This window comes from Carassius gibelio, chromosome A12 (genome assembly GCF_023724105.1).
Source record: "Carassius gibelio isolate Cgi1373 ecotype wild population from Czech Republic chromosome A12, carGib1.2-hapl.c, whole genome shotgun sequence".
NCBI lineage: Eukaryota > Metazoa > Chordata > Actinopteri > Cypriniformes > Cyprinidae > Carassius > Carassius gibelio.
The window spans coordinates 8,602,035-8,623,581 of record NC_068382.1 but is presented as its reverse complement, the minus strand read 5'-3'; the positions used below and the strand labels follow the sequence as shown (position 1 = coordinate 8,623,581).

Here is a 21,547-nt window from a genome sequence, read left to right as displayed (position 1 = left end):
TAGTGTTATAGATGCCTTAGTTAATTTTCTTAATTGTATACTAAACAAAAAGAAAACAGATAGATTAGAAAAGTTAGCAGTTAGTAAATGAATAGGGTGCAAGTATAAAGGACACTTTTTTTAAAGAATAGAATAGAGAGTGCTAGAGTTAGAGGGTTAAATAAAGATGGAATAGATATCATCTCACACTTCATCACTTTAAACTGACTAACATGCAACTCTTAACAGCTAAAGGGGAACAGGAATGTGACAGAGAAAATGGACAGTGAAATTCCGAATAACTTGGAAAAAAAAAAACAAAGTACATTTGACAAATTAAAGGTCATGAGTTAATCAACAAAAAAGTCATTCTTCTGGTTAACGCAAACAGTTAGCCTCCACTTGTAGATGCTGTAGCTAGCTACATCATTATGTGGGGAGAGTAGTTGTGTATTCTGATCCTAGCCAAGTTGCATGTACAAAAATACAACACTATTGTACCATTACGATAATTATGATGAAATATGTAATGATTATATATATTTTTTATTTTTTAACCCCACTGAGGGAAGTAGTGGTCTAGTGGTTAAAGAGCTTGACTCCTAATCTTAAGGTTATGGGTTTGAGTCTTGGGCTGGCAATGCTGCGACTGAGGTGCCCTTGAGCAAGACACTGAACCCACAACTGCTCCCCGGGCGCTGCAGCATAAATGACATCCCACTCGAACCCTGGTGTGTGTTCACTGCTGTGGGTGTACACTTTGGATGGGTTAAATGCAGAGCATGAATTCTAAGTATGGGTCACCATACTTGGGTGTGTCACGTCACTTCTGATGCATATTACTCATTCATCACTTTGTAGAAGTAGAGTTAAAAATATTTTGCAAGATGGGAAGTCATAATTATGATTTTTTTATGTGCAAAAAATACAATACAAACCTAAAAAAAATGTAGAAGTTTATTCTACATTCTAAGCATATTTCACTCCATAATCGTAAGAAAAGAAGGAACAACTAGGGCCATTAAGTTTTTTTTTTCTTTGCAATTTGATTATTTTTATGACCCTAAGCACATTTTAGCCCCCGGATCTCATTACGAAAATGTGCTGTGACATGTAACTTTTAACATTTTAAAAGAAATACCCTCATTACCATAATACAGTATTTTTTGAATATTTTTAAAGTCAAGGATTAAAGGCATGAGAAGAAATACTAGATAGATGTGTACATCTTTTTAAAATAATATATCATTTTGTCGGCACTGATGGCCTTGTGGTTAGCGTTTCGACATATAACGTCTCATGGACCTTTGCCAGTCCCACTTCCCTCTTTCTACCCAACGCTTTCTTCCCAACCAGCCCAAAACTGTATGGGCTGCAGTCACAAAAATAGGACAGATCAGTAGAATGACAGCATGAAACAGATGCAGACTGAATGATTTTATCAACTGAGTGGTCAGTTACAATGATACTTATTTTCTTTGACATCATTGTCAAATGACAGTGAAAAAATAACTAAAGGAGTAACAGTGAGTCTAGGTTACAGATATGATGCATCACAGTGTGAACAGGAGCAAACATCCGGTTGAGTCAGCGGAAGTGTTGTCACTTGTGTTTCTTCAATAAGCATGGTTGGCCACAAACAGAGACTCGCCTGCCACTGCTCCGGTGTCTCCTTTGGAGACATATTTTCCAACTGCTGCTGCGCTGTTGTTCTGTAGGAGGACATTGACGCACATTAGATTATTGAAAAACAGGAACAGTGAGATGGATGACAAAAATGTTAGCACATATCCTCTGTTACACAGGATTGCATTTTGTTCATACTGATGGGTGTAATCATGTGGTACTCAACTAATTTTACATTAAAGTTTGATGTTTAAAAGAGTGCAAATATCTGAAAGTAAAAATCTCATTCATTTTTTCCATACATTTTGAACTCCAACAAACCTTTAAAACATAACGGACCTATACTATGAACTACTAGAATGTTTATTAATGGCATACGCTTTTGTTGACACCATGAGTATTTTTTTATATTCATGTTTAATCGCAGTATTTATCATGATTTAGAAAAGAAATCTCCATAAACCAGAGAATCAAAACAAATAAAGTCAAAAGAACACTAATCACATAATAGAGTCACGTTCCCTACCTACTTAAACTTTTATGGATATCTGCATAATTTGCAAAAAAAAAAAAAAAAATGCAATATACTGGTTCAATATGGAAAATTGACATTTAAATTAGTTTAATATCTCTCCATTCTATTTAATTTGGTTATGCCATTCTCAATGCTTCATGGTAATGTAGTTCTTAAAAAAAAAGAAAAAAAAAACACGCCTCATAGATTGTACAGTTAGTCTGTACATGGCTAATGACTCTTTCAGGAAGTGTTCATGAAAAAAAAAACTTAACATTAAAAACTGTATAGTAAAACACTTGTGTAACAGAGGCCGCTAAAATGTGACCAGGTATACTCTATATACAGCTATGTAAAGTGTGATTTTTCTTTTTTAGTGGAATGGCATACTTCATCAGGCTACCAGGTCTAAACATATACAATTTCCAAATCTCTAGTGGAACTGGCAACACATATAATAAGTATTCATTTGCAACCTCTAATCAACGTTTCATTGTGTAAAGGTTGTTTTACGTACTATGGCTCTCTTGACAAATTCCTCTTGGCAGGCCTTGCCGTTCTCCTTCTTGCCCCCCCAGGCTTTCAGTGCTGAGGCTTGCAGGGCACGACCGTAAGAGAAGGTTAGGGCCCAGGGTTTGATTAGGGGACACTGGTTAATGGCACTCAGATTGATTGAGGCCTCCTCCTCACTCTGGCCTCCGGACAGGAAGGTAATGCCTTTTAGAGAAGAAGATGGTAGACATTGGAGTTGTGATCTTTACATCAAACACATGTTGAACTACATGCTGTATAGATGCAGTGTGTATAAAAAAAAAAACAAAAAAAAAAAAACAAAACAAATAAAAAGTATACATTTTTAACTATTTATGAGGTATACTAGAAGACAGGTTTGATATAAAAATGCCAAATTGTCACTAAGGTGTCCTTGAATTTTAGATAAGTTAGAATTTTCTATTTTTAATATCTATTTATCTGTATAAAATGTTATTTTCACCTGGTTGTGTATGATCATTTTACAAAAATATTTAAATAACTTTTTCTGGATGTCAACACTTCAATACGGTGGCCATTGATCATTCCAAAGTGCCATTCAAAGGGGAATCAAGGGAAAACTGACTCACCAGGAACTGCAGGGGGAACAGTGCAACGCAGGGCAGTGACAGTTGCCATGGCAATTTCTTGAGGGGCATACTTGTGGGAGCTAGAGTGACCAGCGGTTACCATGTTGGGTTTTAGCAGGGTTCCTTCCAGGTACACGTGGTGGTCTGAAAGAGCCTTATACACAGCTGCCAGGACCTTTTCCGTCACATACTGGCACCTCTTCAGATCATGGTCACCATCAGGCAGGATTTCAGGCTCCACAATGGGCACAATGCCATGCTGAGAAGACAAAAGCAAACAATGTGTGTGCACTGTGACATCTAGCATTCGCTTTTATCCAAAGCAACTTACAGTGCATTCAGGCTATGCAATTTTATCAGTATGTGTTTTTCCTGGGAATTGAACCCATGGCCTTGTGCCATTTTTGTGACACCCTGTATTTGTAAATGAATGCAGCAAAATACAAATAACCATGCAAAAAAAAAAAAAAAAAAAAAAAAACTATAAAATTAACTATAATTTTTAATAATAATATTAAAGGTGCATTCAATAGTAATTTTGACACAAATAAACACTATGCTCAAATTAGATGAACGGTAGTCTATAAAAAAAAAAAGAAAGTGTTTTAATGTATCATGTTGTTCCATGTATTGTATTTCACCATGTAATGGTGCTAATGATACTAATCTTATGAGCGAATCCTCACATTCATTGGCTACTGCCTGTGGATACAATAGTGGCATAGTGTTGTTTGGTGATGTGAGGAGCCAAAATTAGACAAATGGAAAACACTTGTCATGCTTTAATAATATTCTCTATGTCCGAAAATATTCTGCAAATGCTTTTCCATCTCCTGTTAGTCGCAAAAACTATTTTTCACAAGTCAAAAAGCACCTAGAGCAAGTGTAAAAATGTTATCTATCTCTATATATATAGGTGCCAACATGTTTCCATCTTCCATTATTTACAATAACTCTTTTGCAAAGTCAAAAACCACCACGAGCGAGTATAGAAACTTTTTTGCAAATTAAGATTCTGATGCATTACTTAAAAATACAGGAACATATCTATTGTGTAGACCATTCTCTGAATCTCAGTATTATCGATGTAATTTACATAAAATTACACAGATACTTGTTACATTAAACTGAGATAAGCAATGACAACCGTTAAGAAAGTCTTTCTTCACTCTAAGATTTCACATTTACACTGATTCAGGTCCATAGATGGCAATGTAGCTTTAAACACCACTGTGTTAATGGCATTTAGAGTAAATAAAGAACAGCAAGACTAGTGTTAACTAATGAACTACTCAATGCACTTTTAAATCATGTTGATTAATTATTTTATAATTCACGCCAAATCAGTTATTTTGCTTCTTTTTACGGCTTTGCAGTTCATAGTAATATTAATGGCATTCTATTTTGTATGTGTTTTAAAGCATTTATGGACACGGAGCATAAACGTAAACATATATAAATAATTTTGGTATTTATAGTTTTCACCTGACATCACACCCACTGAAATACTCTGGAGGCTGATGTATATGGTTCACAAATGGCCATAACAAATCTTTGCTCTTTCTCCTTTTGAGAAGTGATCTTAATAACAAAGACTTGAAACAGTTGGAAAATGTACTGCCCAGCTGCAGTTTTATGGATGTTTTTGCACCGGTCTTTGACTGAAAACAATAAATTGTGTTAATAGTGTTATGTCACCACTGGATGTCCAAAGCAAAGCAAATTGTAAAGTGTCTCACCATCTGGCAGATGCTGGCATAGCGGGCGAGTACATTGGCATTCTCAATAATAGCAAGATTGGATGGTGTTGTGGGGGTGATCTTCAAAACGCAGCGCCATTTAGCAAAGTCAGCACCATCTTTTTTATACTGAGCGCAGCGCTCGTACAGCCCATCCAGACCTGAGATGGACATGCATGGACATTTGTGAGAAGAGAGAATAACATTAATAAAGTAAAGTTAAAAAGGATATGAGGAAACATCATCTATACCCTGTGTGGTTGTTTCTCCGTTGGTGCCAGCCAGAGGTACCACACCCTTGTCCACCTTGATTCCTACCACCATGCCTCTCTCCTTAATCAGCTGAGGGAAAGGCTTGCCATCATCAGTCTTCTGATAGAGAGTCTCATGGAAAAGGATGACTCCTCCAATGCAGGGCAGGATGCAGTCATCAGCGGTGAAAAGCAACTGACGGTACAACCTCCTGTTCTCCTCTGTGTTCTCAGCGTTGATGCTCTGGAAGCGCTTTGCTACGCTGCCTAGAGTGACCACATGGTAAAAAGGAAGCCAGTGAATAAGGGGAAAAATTGTCCAGTTCGGTGAATTATCATTTTGGAAGCAAGTGAGTATTTTAATGTACCTGTGGATTCATCAGCTGCAAGAATTCCCTTTCCAGGAGCAACAATTCTCTGAGCAATATCGCTCAGCTCTTTCTTCTGATCAGGGCTTAGGAATGGATATGCATGAGGCATCTTTACTGGAAAGAGAAACGTGAAATCAGGAACAAACAGGAACAGGAACAGATGGTAGCCAAATAAAAAGTACTGTGGAATGAATGCGGGTCATTCTGTCACAGTTGGTTTTGGGGTTTGTCTTTTATTTTGTAATCCCACTGGTATGTTACCTGCTTTCTGTTTGTTGTATGATTCCCTTGCACTCATGTACTTGCCATGTGCTCTATGTGTCTTTCTCAGATTGGTTGTTTTTTGTCATGTGTTTCTCAGTACTGTTTAGTCATTGGCTGATCATTTTTATTGTTCATAGGTGTTCCTTGATCAGTCATTAGTCTTGTGTATAAATAGCCCTCATGTTTAGTTGTTCCTTGTTCAGCTTTGTGTTCTGTTTGTTGAGTTTCTTGTTATGTTCAGTCATTGCTAATTTTGTGTTTTATTCAAGTTGGGTTCTAATGTCTGCATATGGGTTCAGTTCAATTCGACTATGGGGGACTCATTGCAGAAAGTGTGATCAACAATGAACCCACCAGTTGCCTTGCTATAAGGTGTGTTTGACTTCATGCAGTGTTTCTCAGACCTATCAGCGAGAGCAGCAGCTCTCTCAATCAGGGGTGGAACTGAAAGCGGAGATGTCAAGTCGGATACTTTCTGCACTGGTAGTGATGCTCTTGTGGTGTCTGCATACTCTCACAGATGAAATGTATAACATGTAACTTTGGCAAATACACAAATGTTTCAGAAATTTTCATGAGCAACCAAATTACTTTTTTATATACTGCTTAATACAGAGCCATCTCTTCAAAGTTAAACAAAAATTCTATTTAAATATCAAAAAAGAGGGTGTGTATTTTTTTCATAAGTTACTCAATATAATATTGTGCCTACAGTAAAAAGCGTTTATTGTTCTAAGAACACTTTTTGAACATTTGTGAGCAGTATTGGAATTGAAGATGTTCAGTATTGGAATTGACTTCTGTGTCGGACATACGACATAACATCTGCACTGCAGGATGTGTGTAAGTTTTCACTTAGTCTGCAGTGTCCATGGGCATGTTGCTTGTGTAAAACCTGCAAACCTGCAAATCATGGCAAAAGCTGAAGCAGCTTGAAGCATCAGCTGTGATGGTGGCAAATAAATATCAAAGCACTGATCATTTATATAAAACGACAGAGACAATAAAACCACAGATGATTGCATTCTTTCAGTTTCCACAAGGACTTGCACAACGGCAGAACAACTGTTTGTTGCGGATAACAAAGTGATGTAATACTACATTTTATAAGACACTTGTTCTTTGTTTTGTTTTAAATTGTAACATTCAAATATATTAAAGTGCAAAACAGACAAAACTCAAATAGATACGGAGGGAGGGGTACTAGCAGACCAATCACTGTGCTTGCAGTCTGTGTGGATTTGACGTGCAGTGATATTTATGTAGAGGTGCATATCAGAAGTATAAATCAGCCTTTAGAAACATGCATCATTATGTGGTAAATTTGGCCAATTGTTAAACAGCTGTGTTGACATCAGCACTCTGCAGTCACTCTGAAAAAGCTGTGACATATGACTCCGCTTTTCTGCATGTAACATGACTGTATTAATAATAAAAAGACATGACCACAAAACCCAAAACCAACTGTGACAAAAGATAAAAGACAAACACAAAACTCAGGTCGAGCTGTGACTGGTATACTGATGGTATAAGATGATATTGTGGAACTTTAAATTTACTGTAAAGTACTAATTGCTGTGTCAGTCATCAAACAGATGGTTGTTTCCTGATTACTTCCATAATCATTTGGCCACTGCTCAGTCAAACCGATAATTATGCACCAGATTTGCTCCACTGGTTTAGTCAGAGCTGGGCTGGAAAATTAACCTGTCAATGGAGTAGTGTTGTTGTTTTTTTTAAGGTGAACCCATACGTATGTTAACATCATCCTGGTTCCTTTGACAAAAAGCCAGTATTTTCCCATTGGCTTTTGGTGAAAATAAGCTCTGTTACCAAAATTCTACACTTACATTTAGCTGACGCTTTTATCCAAAGCAACTTACAATTGCTATATATGTGTAAGAGGTAGCATGCCTCTGGAGCAACTAGAGGATAAGTGTCTTGCTCAGGGACACATTGGTGTCTCACAGTGGATTTGAACCCAGGTCTCTCACACCAAAGGCATGTGTCTTATCCACTACACCAACACCACCATCAACAAAAGTATGATTCTTAAATTTTCTTTTGTTTTTACATTTGTATATTCTATACAAATAATGCGAATTTTGGAGCCTCAATACAATCCCCAGAAGTACATATTAATAACCATGCCAGTTGATCTATAATGTGCACTGGATGCTGTTGCGTGGATCTGTCAGATTAACATCACGTAAATTCACCCATTCCTGCCGAAATGCATGACATTAAGTGGCCAATGAACTTGGAGTAAAACAGAGAAAAAAAGTTTATGGTTACCTGCACAATGTGTTTGATAGCAATAAAACACATGGTCATTTTAATTGAAAGCATTATTTTTGCCGCTTTCCATAAAAATCAGTGTGTATTTAACAAAAACTTTTTCCCTCCACCTAGTACTTAAATGTCTATTTAAGTGTCTGAAACCTAAGATAACATTTTAAACACTGAACGTGTTGTGACGTATGAAAAAAACTGAGTGAGTCTTTCTCCAAAGATAATTAACATAGCTTAGATAGTGAAAAAGTGAAAGTCATTGCATTTGCCAAGCATGGTAGCCCATACTCGGAACTGGTGCTCTGCATTTAACCCATGCAAGTGCACACACACACACCCCCAGAGCAGTGGGCAGCAATATATCCAGCACCCAGGGATTCAGTGCCTTGCTCAAGGGGCACTTCAACCGTGGGTGCTGAGGGTGGAAGAGAGCACTATTCATTCACTCCACCGACCGAGACTCCAACCAGCAACTTCCTGGTAACTAGTCCAGCTCTCTAACCATTAGGCCACAGCTGCTCACACCATGATAGGAAACCACCTTGTTTTAGGGAAGTTTGTGTTTTATTAAACATCCGTAAAAGGCTTTACAACATAACTTTACAATATTTTACTTAGCTAGTTATAGATTGAAGATTGTCTTCTGTGTTAAAATAATATCCCTGGGTATATCTTTTTTGTATTAAAAATAAGCTTCCGTTTCATAAATTTGGTACTGATAACATCTTAACATTACTTACCACTGGGGTCTTTGCTATTATATTCCAATATCATTATGTCTCAATTAGCTATAGATTAAGAGTTGTTGTTTTAGCTGTGTTTTTATGTTGTTAAAATAACATTCTGTTCCGTAAATCATTGTATGCTGGTGTATTTCACTACTTTTTAGGACAACATATTAAAAATGCCAAGAATACCATGTCAAAGAAAATCAAACAAGCATAGTAATGTGTTGTAGACGATATGAAGCACAAAAAGCATACGGCATTGAACTCTTGGCTATTGTAGGAATTACTATAATTTCCTTTTTTGGATTAAAATATCTTCTAAATCATCAGTGACTCAAAAGGGATGTTGTGATGGGGAAATATTTTACAGAGAGTTTTTTTTTTCCCACCCATATTTAAAAATACTGTCTGCTATCATAATTTGTTTGACTTGAAAGATAAGGTCCCCCCTTTTATTTGATAGAACTTCTGCTTTTCTTTAATAGATTAGTGATTATATTAGTGGGGCATATGCTGCGACAACATGCTCAACTCGTCCTCTTCATCTGTATCTTTTTTTCTTTTTCATTTCCTCATAATGACTGTCACTTACTCCCACGTTTTTACTCCCCTCACCCTGTAAGTAAGCATAAGGCCTACATGAGGCCTACTCTCATTGTTGACCTTTATTTGAAGAATGTAGGACAAACTCTTTTCCTGCCCCCCCCCCCCCCACCCGCCTCATAGCTGAATCTACCATTGCCCTTTTTGACATTACTGCCTAAGTGTTCAGACTATATATAAACTAGCTTCTACCAGCTGCACTGGTGTTGATGTGCTGTTCTAGCACAAGGGTACATCCAAATACACACACACACACACACACAAATATATATATATAAACAATTTGTTATACTTTGCTTTATTGGGGAACATTGCCTGCTGCAACTACTAAATTATCATTTCTACACTTTAACTCTCAGAGACCCAGGCATTGATACTTGATATATATATAATTTTTATAACAATTATAATGAGCCACTGGTTATAAAAGCAAAATATAAAAAAACTAGCATATAGAAGGCCTACAGTACAGGTGCACTTACCTTTATAACATTGGACTGAAGGATGCCCGCCAGTTTAGTTTTCCAACAGTAATAAGACTGTTTTGAATCGTTTCAAATGAATTATTTAGACTTGTTTCTCTATGATTTACTAAATGTCTTTGCTGTGTAAATATCATTAGAATCTGCGGACTATTGTTGCTTTTCTGCAGTAGTTAGAAATATAGTCTTATATTTACATTAAGATTTATATTGCTTTAGAATATTGTCATTTTTATTATTCAACATGTTGATCATGTTTGCTCCAGTGGTGCCAGTATTATTAGTGAGTGACCATACTGATATGCTGCGAAATTCAAATTGTAAAAATATTATATTTAACAAAAATTATTAGCAATATTAATATTGGTGAATTGCTTTAAAACATTAAGCAGATCTTGCTCCGAAAAGTCAATTACACATAAGAAGCCTTTAGATATAGTCAGCCTTTTGCAATATCTAACACCGCCAGTAAAATCTGTAGCAGTGTGTGATAAATATTTCAATTCATGAGGCCTAACACTTTGTTGCAGTTCTGAGTGTTGTAATCAGGAAGGAAACAGAACTCTTGCTTCCTCCTCCTTTTTTATTTTGAAGTGTTTTGTTCTGCTGAAGCTATACAGCCACAATGTGCTATTTATATTGTTAACTTAGCACTGTGAAACTGTAGCCTTCTTATATCAATGTCCAGTTAAAACAGAATTCAAATGCATTTTAAAAACTATTTTCTTACCTTTCTTGCTGTAAGGAGCACAGACAAAATGGAGCGACACTTGAAGCGAGGGAGAGCGAAAGAGAAGGAGGAAGAAGAAAAGATCTGCCACAGAACAAGACAGTTGCCTGGCAGATTGGCCACTGCATTTATCCAGCTTTATGACCCCTCACATTCAGCTGTCTGGCTAAAATTAGCTCTATCCTGACACTGGAGAAGGGTAGCAACATTCCCAAACATGCAAGAGAGCCAGGAGGACCCATAGAAGAGACTGTGTGGAATAAAAAGCTTTACAGTTGAGTGAGCCCTCGTGCAAACATGTTAAAGGGTGCATGGAGATGTTTAAAGTTGGAGAAAGTGTGAAAGACAGTTTCAAAGCTGTCCTCCTCTGCAACCTTAACAATTGCAACACCTCATTTCATATATTTGCACACCCATGTGTGTTAACAATAAATGGTGCAACACTTTTACGGTCTCTTTTAAGGTACAAAGGCCAATAAACTCCTGCTATGTGAGTGTGAAGTCACATTTTTATTTTCACCAAGAAACTTTGATCAAAGATATGTGTGTGTCTGTATATATATTTATATATATACTTTTTTTTCTCATCTTTGCAGATGGTCTGACTTGGCATTTAGGACATTTTCTGTAAACCACAAAAAACTTTCCGCTCTGCAATGGTCTTGTTCTTCACAGCTAATGACCGCACAGTTATTTTTAAACTTTGAACATTTACAAGATTTTATTTCTTAGGGCACAAAATCATCATTCATAGTTAAGAATGAGTTACCGTATAATAAAGGTCTACTTATTTCTTGAGAAACTGGCATTTTATTATTATTATTTATTATTATATATATTATATTTGTATTATATTAACTATGTTGAGGAGGTTAAGATAAATGAAACTGAAACTTGGTCTGTTACGAACATACAGAAAGCTAAAAAGGGCTGAGAGCTAACTGCTCATCAATCAAGATAGGTCAACAAATAATAATAAATGCATTAATTCATTAATATATATATTTTTTTTGTTAAAGGATGTTTTTATTTATTATTTATATTTATTATATCTTTGCATAAATTTTAAGGAAACAGAAATGAAAATACACAGAAAGAGGAATTGGCCTAGACTTTATTTACAATAGAGACAAAGTCTCACTTAACACTTTGCTCAACAGAATGCCATAATGTTAATTTAATTTCATGCACATTCAAACATTCACAGAGAAAGATAAATGTTTTTAGGGATCACCCAGTTCAAGAATATAATATTTCAGACCTTAAAATCTTAAAGTCTTTATTCTCGTTTCAAACAACTGTATATACATGTTTTTGAATCCTTTCTATGGGATTTTTAACGGCCTATTTTGAGCAATGTTTTGAAATTTGGCACACTGATTCAGTGCACTCAAAATCAATAGCATCACCAACTGCTAAAAATGTTCCTTTGATTTCTTGGATCACATAAAACCAACTAAATAGAGTAATAGAGTATTTACTTTTTTAATGCCAGAATGACAGTACAGAGTGAAAATTCTATTGTAATTTTCGGTTAATCTTGGAACAGGTTATTATTATTATACCTTTATTTAACCAGGAGGTCCCATTGAGATTCAGAATCTCTTTTACAAGAGAGACCTGGCCAAGGTAGCAGCCAAATCACAACAAATGCATACATAACAAACACTAAAGTACATTTTAACAATAAAAGAAGTACAAAATATTAAAAATAAAAATATAAAACACAATGAGACTCTTAAGAAAAACAAGAACATGTCTCCATCACAACACTCTTTATAGTAGTTTTAAATTCATTTAAGGACATAAGGGTTTCTAACTTTAGCTCTTTTTGTAGATTATTCCACCCCCAAGGTGCTAAATAAGAAAAGGCAGTTTTTCCCAATTCGGTTATAACTCGTGGCACATTAAAAAGCAACCACTTTGAGGAGCGTATCTGATAGGTACCAGAGCAAACAGAGAGGAGGTTACAGAGGTACAGTGGAAATTTGCCAAGTATAGCTTTATAAATAAAGATATACCAGTGCTGTTGTCTACGAATTTTAAGTGATGTCCAACCAACTAAATCATAAAGAATGCAGTGATGGGTAAGGGACTTTGTATTTGTTATGAATCGTAGTGATGCATGGTAAACTGAATCTACATGACGCAGGATGGAAAATGCAGCATGCATGTACAATATATCTCCATAATCAATTACAGGCAGAAAAGTAGCTTCCACAAGTTTCTTCCTAGCACTAAAAGTAAAGCAAGATTTGTTTCTGTAATAGAAGCCAAGCTTGACTTTAAGTTTCTTAACTAAAGCAGTAATATGTTCATTGAAGGAAAGCTTATCATCTATCCATATCCCCAAGTACTTATATGAAGACACTCTTTCAATTGATTTCCCATCTAATGACAAAATGCCACAATTGTCGAGTAGCTGTGCTCGAGCTTTTGAGAAGACCATAAACTTTGTTTTCTGTGTATTTAAAACCAATTTTAGACTCAATAATGTGTATTGCAATGCCTGAAATGCAGTCTGAAGTTCCTGCACTGCTACTGAAATGGTGGAAGCCTGGGTGTAAACCACTGTATCATCAGCGTATAAATGTAATTTGGCTTGAACATCTCTATCCAAATCATTTATAAAAATTGAAAACAAAATGGGTCCTAAGATTGATCCTTGAGGGACACCTTTAGTTATCTCAAGAAAATCAGATTTATAACCCTCAGCATAAACACATTGAATACGATCTACCAAATAATTCTGGAACCATGCAACAGCCTTCTCACTTAAACCAATTGAACGTAGTTTGGTCAATAACAATCCATGATCAACCGAATCAAATGCCTTAGAAAGATCAACAAATAATGCAGCAGAATGTTGCTTCTTATCTAAGGCCCCAATAATATCATTTGTCACTAATGTAGCAGCAGTGATAGTGCTATGGCCACTTCTGAACCCTGACTGAAAATTATTTAAAATATTTTTGTCAGTCAAATACTGTTTTAACTGTACATTCACAAATGATTCCAAGATCTTTGACAAAACAGAAAGTTTTGATATTGGACGGTAATTATTCAATTCTGATGGGTCTCCACCTTTATGTAAAGGGAGAACATAGGCTGCCTTCCAACTTTTAGGAATGGAGTTAGAAAGAAGACTCAAATTAAAAATATCCGCTATGGGCTCAGCAATAATATCAGCTGCCACTTTTAACAGAAAGGGATCCAGATTATCTGTACCTGCTGACTTTTTGTGATCAATGTCTCTGAGGGCTTTATGAACTTCTGAAACTGAAATCGGTTTAAAATTAAACAATTCCCGATTTACATTTTCAGATGCTGACATGGCTGGACATGGGACAGATTTATTTACGGTTTGATTAAATATGAATCCAGCCTGAATAAAGTGTTTATTAAACTGATTGACTATGACTGCTTTATCTTTTATTTCATCTGAACCAATAAGAATCTGATCTGGGAGGTTTGAGGTCACACGTGCACCCGATAAAGATTTAATTGATTTCCAAAACTTTAAAGGATTGTTTAAGTTTTCTGTGGTTGACTTCAAAAAAAACTCAGATTTGGACTTTCTAATCATCAAAGTACACTTGTTTCTTACAGTTCTAAATGCAGTCCAATCAGCAGAAGAGTCGGAAAATCTGGCTTGTGCCCACATTTTATTTCTCAAACAGATTAGCTCTGATAGGCTGTCTGAAAACCAATGATTGTCCTTACCACTGATCCTAAACTTTTTGATTGGTACATATTTATTTACAATGGAAATAAAATTTGAATGAAAAAAATCCCATGCCATTTCAGCATCCGAAAACAAAGACACCCTGCTGAGTTCACTATGATACAGATCATGCAGAAAAGCTTGTTGTTCAAAACTTTTGAAATGTCTTTTTAGGATCATGCGTGGTTTTACCTTAGGGATTTTTGTATTTCTTACACAAGCGACTGCACAATGGTCACTGACATCATTACAAAATACGGCAGTTGAGGTGTATTTATGAACTGAGTTTGTTACGATTAGATCTAGGAGAGTAGATTTTATTTCTGCTTTGGGATTTATTCTTGTCGGTTCATTAATAAGTTGCACTAAATTTAAGTCATTACATAAGTCTTTAAAACAATCAGAGTTCCCAGACAGCCAGTCCCAATTCATATCACCCATAAGAATAAATTCAGAGTCATTAATTTTATGTAATATTTCGGATATAGATTGGAAAGCATCCTTTGAAGCAGATGGAGGTCTATAGCACCCAACTACTGTAATATCAGCGTCTTTTGAAATATTCACTTTCACTGTCAGAATTTCAAACTGTTTAGCTTTAGTTAGTGACAGGGTTACCGAGCTTAAAAACTTGGATTTCACATATATGGCAACCCCACCTCCTTTGCCAACCCGATCAGTTCTATAAACTTTAAAACCTTCAATAGAAATAAATTCATCAGATACAGATTTTTTAAGCCAGGTTTCAGAGATAATAATGATATCAGCATTGGTTGTATTAGCCCAGATCCTAATCATATCCATTTTAGGGACTAGGCTTCTAACGTTTAAATGTATAAACCCAAGGCCATGTCTGCTTTTGAAATCTGAAGGAGTGGCTAAGGATTGCAAAGTATTAAGAAGACCAAGAACAGGACCAGGATTGGGCTGAACATTACCAGATAACATCAATAAAAGCATAATCAAACAACGTAGTTTTTGTTTAGCTGGGTAATATTTATCATTACCACTGTCCTCTATGAACTGAGAAAAAGAGTAATCTGAGACAGTAAAATGATCATTTAACAACAATAAGTTCTGGAGATACAGGGTGTTATTAATTTGTGAACAATTATTTCGGTAACACAGGTTGATTTTCTGGCTGTACATCTCATAATAACTTGTAGATGAAATTGAGAAATGAGCGTAATTTAACTGTATCAGTATACTACTCATTTTGGGCATATTAAATTCATCTAGTATAGGGCTGGACTGTAAAAGTATGAAGAGTATAAAAAAATGCATGATGTCAAGTTACCAGGTTTAGTTGAAGACAGCCTTAACAGGGGTGAACAGTAGTTTGGAGTCAAAAAGTCAGGGCTATAGGATGGAGGCTAGCAGGGAAGCTTCCAAGTGATAGCTCGCAAGCAAGGCTAATAGTAGCAGGCTAGGAGTAGGGTTATCAGCAACAAAGCTAGCAGCAGGGCATCCAGGTGGTGGCTAGCTAGTGGGGCCAGCAACAAGGCATCCGAAAGGTGGCTAGCAAGTGGAGCTAGTAGCAGAATCCTGGTGGTAGCTAGCAAGGGCAGCTAGCAGCAAGGCATCCAGGTGGTAGCTACCAGCAACAGGCTAACAACAGAGCATCCAGGTGATGGCTAGCAGACAAAGCCACCAGCAGCAGGCTATGAAGCAAGGCCACCAACAGCAGGCTAGCAGCAGAGCTACCAGTAGCAGGGTAGCAGCAGGGCATCCAAGAACCGGCTAGCAAGCAAGCAGCAGTAATTCCAGCAGCAAGGTAGCAATAGATCATGCAGGTGGTAACTAGCTGCAGGGCTAGTTGCAGCAGGCTAACAAGCAGGGCTACCTGTAGCAGGCTGCTAGCAGGGCATCCAGGTGGTGGCTAGCAAACAGGGCTACCAGGTGGTCAATGTCCAGGTTTTAAGTTCAAAATTCAGCCTTATCCGCTATTAAAATAATCCCAGTATGGAAGAGAATGTCCTGTTTCTCAAGAGTATACTCATTTGAGTTTAAAAGACATAAAAAAGACATAAAACATCACAAAAAAAACTAAAACCTTGAGATCTCAAACACTGAGGTCAACACATAGGTGTGGCTCGGCTGCCATCTTGGATGGTTGTGATTTACATACAAGTCTGTATGATTGCATCACTGACTCGTTCACTGTGGCTTTTGATTTTATCTTTGAGGACATTATACTTAGTTGTTCAAATCCGATATGTCCACTTTTTATTTGGACTGGGATTTCTGCATCTGTTCGTACCTGTTTTGTGTTAAGACTAAACAGTGCATCAGTATTGCCAGTATGTTCATCAATGTAATGTGTAGTTTAAAAAATAAAATAAAAGAATAAAACTGCACGATTATACAGTAGCAGCAAAAGAACATCAATAATCAAAATGTGTTGTTAAAATCCTAATTATATTGTACTTATATGTTCAGCCATTTTGAATGTTTTGGTTGATTATATTTGTCACGGACGCGCAGAGGAAGAAACAGGGTCTGGGTCCAAGTGCAGGGAAGAAATTACTTTTTAATAAATGAGAACAAAAAGGCCAACGAGGCAAAAAACAAAACAGAACCAAAACAACAGCGAAATGAGCAGAAGCAACCGGAATGTAAAACATGAAGGACAAGCAACAACCAACAAATCACAATTAACATTAATCTAGCCAGACAGAGCAAGGGAGAAACACAGGTGGAGCAACTAAACAATAATGAGGTGACAAGGTGGGCAAGGTCAGAAAAAGACAGGAGAGAGCACATGGCACCAAACAAACACAACACTCACAGAAGACGGTGACAGAAAGACAGAAGACTGTAACAATATTAGGCTGCTATTATTCTTTTATTAAATTGCATTCCTTCCAAAGCGTTTTAAGGTTTGATTGTAGTTTGAGGAGAAGGGTCTGGCTGCAGACTTGCACTTGCCCTCTCAGACTTGCACTCTCAGACACTTGTGCTTCCGCTAGTGACGTCACTTGCAGTCTTTATTTATTATTTTGTTGAATTTTATTATTACTTTTTGTTTGAATCTCTCAACATTTTACAACAGTAGCCAGGTGGCGAAGACAAGAAAAAAGAAACTAAAGACAAAAGGAGTGTGCCAGATTGGAGCAATGACATCTGGAGAAAGGGGTACGCTTGTGACTATGGCAGTGGCCATTAATGCCCTGGGGAATTCGGTGACTCCGTTTTTTGTTTTTCCCCGTAAACGATTTTACTCTCACTTCATCCATGAAGGGCCTTCATGGGAAGTCGTGGCCTAATGGTTAGAGGGTTGGACTCCCAATCGAAGGGTTGTGGGTTCTAGTCTCGGGCCAGACGGAATTGTGGGTGGGGGGAGTGCATGTACAGTTCTCTCTCCACCTTCAATACCACGACTTAGGTGCCCTTGAGCAAGGCATCGAACCCCCAACTGCTCCCCGGGCGCCGCAGCATAAATGGCTGCCCACTGCTCCGGGTGTGTGCTCACAGTGTGTGTGTTTGTGTTCACTGCTCTATGTGTGTGCATTTCGGATGGGTTAAATGCAGAGCACAAATTCTGAGTATGGGTCACCATACTTGGCTGAATGTCACTTCACTTTCACTTTCACTTTCTGCATAAGCTGGAGTAGCAAATGGGTCTGGTTGGATGCAAGCAGAGGAATTTTTGCAGTTCCTTCACCACTTTTGCCAACCATACAAAACCCTTGCTAGAAATGAAGGTACTTCTCTTGCTGGACAATCATGTGTCCCACCTGTCTGTGCCAGTCATGGATTTCTGTAGAGAAAGAGGCATCGTTTTACTTTCTCGCCACATTGCACTCATAAGCTCTGGTATCTGGGCCTACAGCCCTGATGTGTTTGGAGAAAATTACTTTGCTCCTGAATATGCAACCGACCAGAGCCAACTACCTTGACATCCTCTGCAGATTCCGCCAGACTCCTCCAGGGCTTCTCCACACTCCACCAGGGCTCTTCCTCTCTTCACCAGGGCTCCTCCACACTCCACCAGGGCTCCTCTTCTCTTCACCAGGGCTCCTCCACACTCCACCAGGGCTCTTCCTCTCTTCACCAGGGCTCTTCCTCTCTTCACCAGGGCTCCTCCACACTCCACCAGGGCTCCTCCTCTCTTCACCAGGGCTCCTCCACACTCCACCAGGGATCTTCCTCTCTTCACCAGGGCTCCTCCACACTTCACCAGGGCTCTTCCTCTCTTCACCAGGGCTACTCCACACTCCACCAGGGCTCCTCCTCTCTTCACCAGGGCTCCTCCACACTCCACCAGGGCTCCTCTTCTCTTCACCAGGGCTCCTCCACACTCCACCAGGGCTCTTCCTCTCTTCACCAGGGCTCTTCCTCTCTTCACCAGGGCTCCTCCACACTCCACCAGGGCTCCTCCTCTCTTCACCGGGGCTCCTCCACACTCCACCAGGGATCTTCCTCTCTTCACCAGGGCTCCTCCACACTTCACCAGGGCTCCTCCTCTCTTCACCAGGGCTACTCCACACTCCACCAGGGCTCCTCCTCTCTTCACCAGGGCTCCTCCACACTCCACCAGGGCTCCACCACACTCCACCAGGGCTCCACCACACTCCACCAGGGCTCCTCCACACTCAACCAGGGCTCCTCCTCTCTTCACCAGGGCTCTTCCACACTCCACCAGGGTCCCTTCACACTCCACCAGGGCTCCACCACACTCCACCAGGGCTCCTCCTCTCTTCACCAGGGCTCCTCCACACTCCACCAGGGCTGCTCCTCTCTTCACCAGGGCTCCTCCACACTCCACCAGGGCTCCTCCTCTCTTCACCAGGGCTCCACCACACTCCACCAGGGATCTTCCTCTCTTTACCAGGGCTCCTCCAGACTCCACCAGGGCTCCTCCTCTCTTCACCAGGGCTACTCCACACTCCACCAGGGCTCCTCCTCTCTTTACCAGGACTCCACTACACTCCACCAGGGCTCCACCACACTCCACCAGGGCTCCTCCACAGTCCACCAGGGCTCCTCCACACTCCACCTGGGCTCCTCCACACTCCACCAGGGCTCCTCCACACTCCACCAGGGCTCCACCACACTCCACCAGGGCTCCTCCTCTCTTTACCAGGGCTCCTCCACAATCCACCAGGGCTGCTCCTCTCTCCACCAGGGCTCCACCACACTCCACCAGGGCTCCTCCTCTCTTCACCAGGGCTCCACCACACTCCACCATGGCTCCTCCTCTCTTCACCAGGGCTCCTCCGCGCTCCACCAGGGGCTCCTCCTCTCTTCACCAGGGCTCCACAAAACTCCACCAGGGCTCCTTCTCTCTTCACCTGGGCTCTTCCACACTCCACAAGGGCTCCTCCTCTCTTCACCAGGGCTCCACCACACTCCACCAGGGCTCCTCCTCTCTTCACCAGGGCTCCTCCACACTCCACCAGGGCTCCTCCACACTCCACCAGGGCTCCTCCTCTCTTTACCAGGGCTCCACCAGGGCTCCTCCTCTCTTCACCAGGGCTCCTCCACACTTCACCAGGGCTCCTCCACACTTCACCAGGGCTCCTCCACACTCCACCAGGGCTCCTCCTCTCTTCACCAGGGCTCCTCCACGCTCCACCAGGGGCTCCTCCTCTCTTCACCAGGGCTCCACCAAACTCCACCAGGGCTCCTTCTCTCTTCACCAGGGCTCTTCCACACTCCACAAGGGCTCCTCCTCTCTTCACCAGGGCTCCACCACACTCCACCAGGGCTCCTCCTCTCTTCACCAGGGCTCCTCCACACTCCACCAGGGCTCCTCCTCTCTTTACCAGGGCTCCACCACACTCCACCAGGGCTCCTCCTCTCTTCACCAGGGCTCCTCCACACTTCACCAGGGCTCCTCCACACTTCACCAGGGCTCCACCACACTCCACCAGGGCTCCTCCTCTCTTCACCAGGGCTCCACCACACTCCACCAGGGCTCCTCCTCTCTTCACCAGGGCTCCTCCACGCTCCACCAGGGGCTCCTCCTCTCTTCACCAGGGCTCCACCAAACTCCACCAGGGCTCCTTCTCTCTTCACCAGGGCTCTTCCACACTCCACAAGGGCTCCTCCTCTCTTCACCAGGGCTCCACCACACTCCACCAGGGCTCCTCCTCTCTTCACCAGGGCTCCTCCACACTCCACCAGGGCTCCTCCTCTCTTCACCAGGGCTCCTCCACACTCCACCAGGGCTCCTCCACACTCCACCAGGGCTCCTCCTCTCTTTACCAGGGCTCCACCACACTCCACCAGGGCTCCTCCTCTCTTCACCAGGGCTCCTCCACACTTCACCAGGGCTCCTCCACACTTCACCAGGGCTCCACCACACTCCACCAGTGCTCCTCCTCTCTTCACCAGGGCTCCACCACACTCCACCAGGGCTCCTCCTCTCTTCACCACGGCTCCTCCACGCTCCACCAGGGGCTCCTCCTCTCTTCACCAGGGCTCCTCCACGCTCCACCAGGGGCTCCTCCTCTCTTCACCAGGGCTCCACCAAACTCCACAAGGGCTCCTCCTCTCTTCACCAGGGCTCCACCACACTCCACCAGGGCTCCTCCACACTCCACCAGGGCTCCTCCACACTCCACCAGGGCTCCTCCTCTCTTTACCAGGGCTCCACCACACTCCACCAGGGCTCCTCCTCTCTTCACCAGGGCTCCTCCACACTTCACCAGGGCTCCTCCACACTTCACCAGGGCTCCACCACACTCCACCATGGCTCCTCCTCTCTTCACCAGGGCTCCACCACACTCCACCAGGGGCTCCTCCTCTCTTCACCAGGGCTCCACCAAACTCCACCAGGGCTCCTTCTCTCTTCACCAGGGCTCTTCCACACTCCACAAGGGCTCTTCCTCTCTTCACCAGGGCTCCACCACACTCCACCAGGGCTCCTCCACACTCCACCAGGGCTCCTCCACACTCCACCAAGGCTCCTCCTCTCTTTACCAGGGTTCCACCACACTCCACCAGGGCTCCTCCTCTCTTCACCAGGGCTCCTCCACACTTCACCAGGGCTCCTCCACACTCCACCAGGGCTCCTCCACACTCCACCAGGGCTCCTCCTCTCTTCACCAGGGCTCCTCCACGCTCCACCAGGGGCTCCTCCTCTCTTTACCAGGGCTTCACCAAACTCCACCAGGGC

General features: G+C 40.9%; 1 protein-coding gene across 2 annotated transcripts; it reads right to left on the bottom strand.

The window, feature by feature from the left end:
- Positions 1-1,403: 1,403 nt before the first annotated feature.
- aldoab (aldolase a, fructose-bisphosphate, b) lies at positions 1,404-10,865 on the bottom strand. Of its 2 annotated transcripts, none has more exons than XM_052611054.1 (7): positions 10,701-10,865; positions 5,599-5,715; positions 5,231-5,497; positions 4,980-5,140; positions 3,241-3,499; positions 2,637-2,836; positions 1,404-1,691 (listed from the first exon to the last, which is right to left on the bottom strand). In XM_052611054.1, the coding sequence occupies exons 2-7, from the start codon at positions 5,708-5,710 to the stop codon at positions 1,596-1,598; spliced, it is 1,095 nt and encodes a 364-aa protein (XP_052467014.1). In that variant the 5' UTR covers positions 5,711-5,715; positions 10,701-10,865; the 3' UTR covers positions 1,404-1,595. The 2 variants fall into 2 exon arrangements, with proteins under 2 accessions (XP_052467014.1, XP_052467015.1); XM_052611055.1 differs by having other exon boundaries at positions 5,599-5,710; positions 10,701-10,858.
- Positions 10,866-21,547: the final 10,682 nt, after the last annotated feature.

Excerpts from the sequence above, each read along its gene's own strand:
- aldoab (XM_052611054.1), bottom strand. The coding sequence starts at position 5,710 with ATGCCTCATGCATATCCATTCCTAAGCCCTGATCAGAAGAAAGAGCTG. Across the intron at positions 2,837-3,240 it reads TGTTCCCCCTGCAGTTCCTG|GCATTACCTTCCTGTCCGGA; the intron begins GTGAGTCAGTTT and ends CTTCTCTAAAAG. Across the intron at positions 1,692-2,636 it reads AATTTGTCAAGAGAGCCATA|AACAACAGCGCAGCAGCAGT; the intron begins GTACGTAAAACA and ends GTCCTCCTACAG.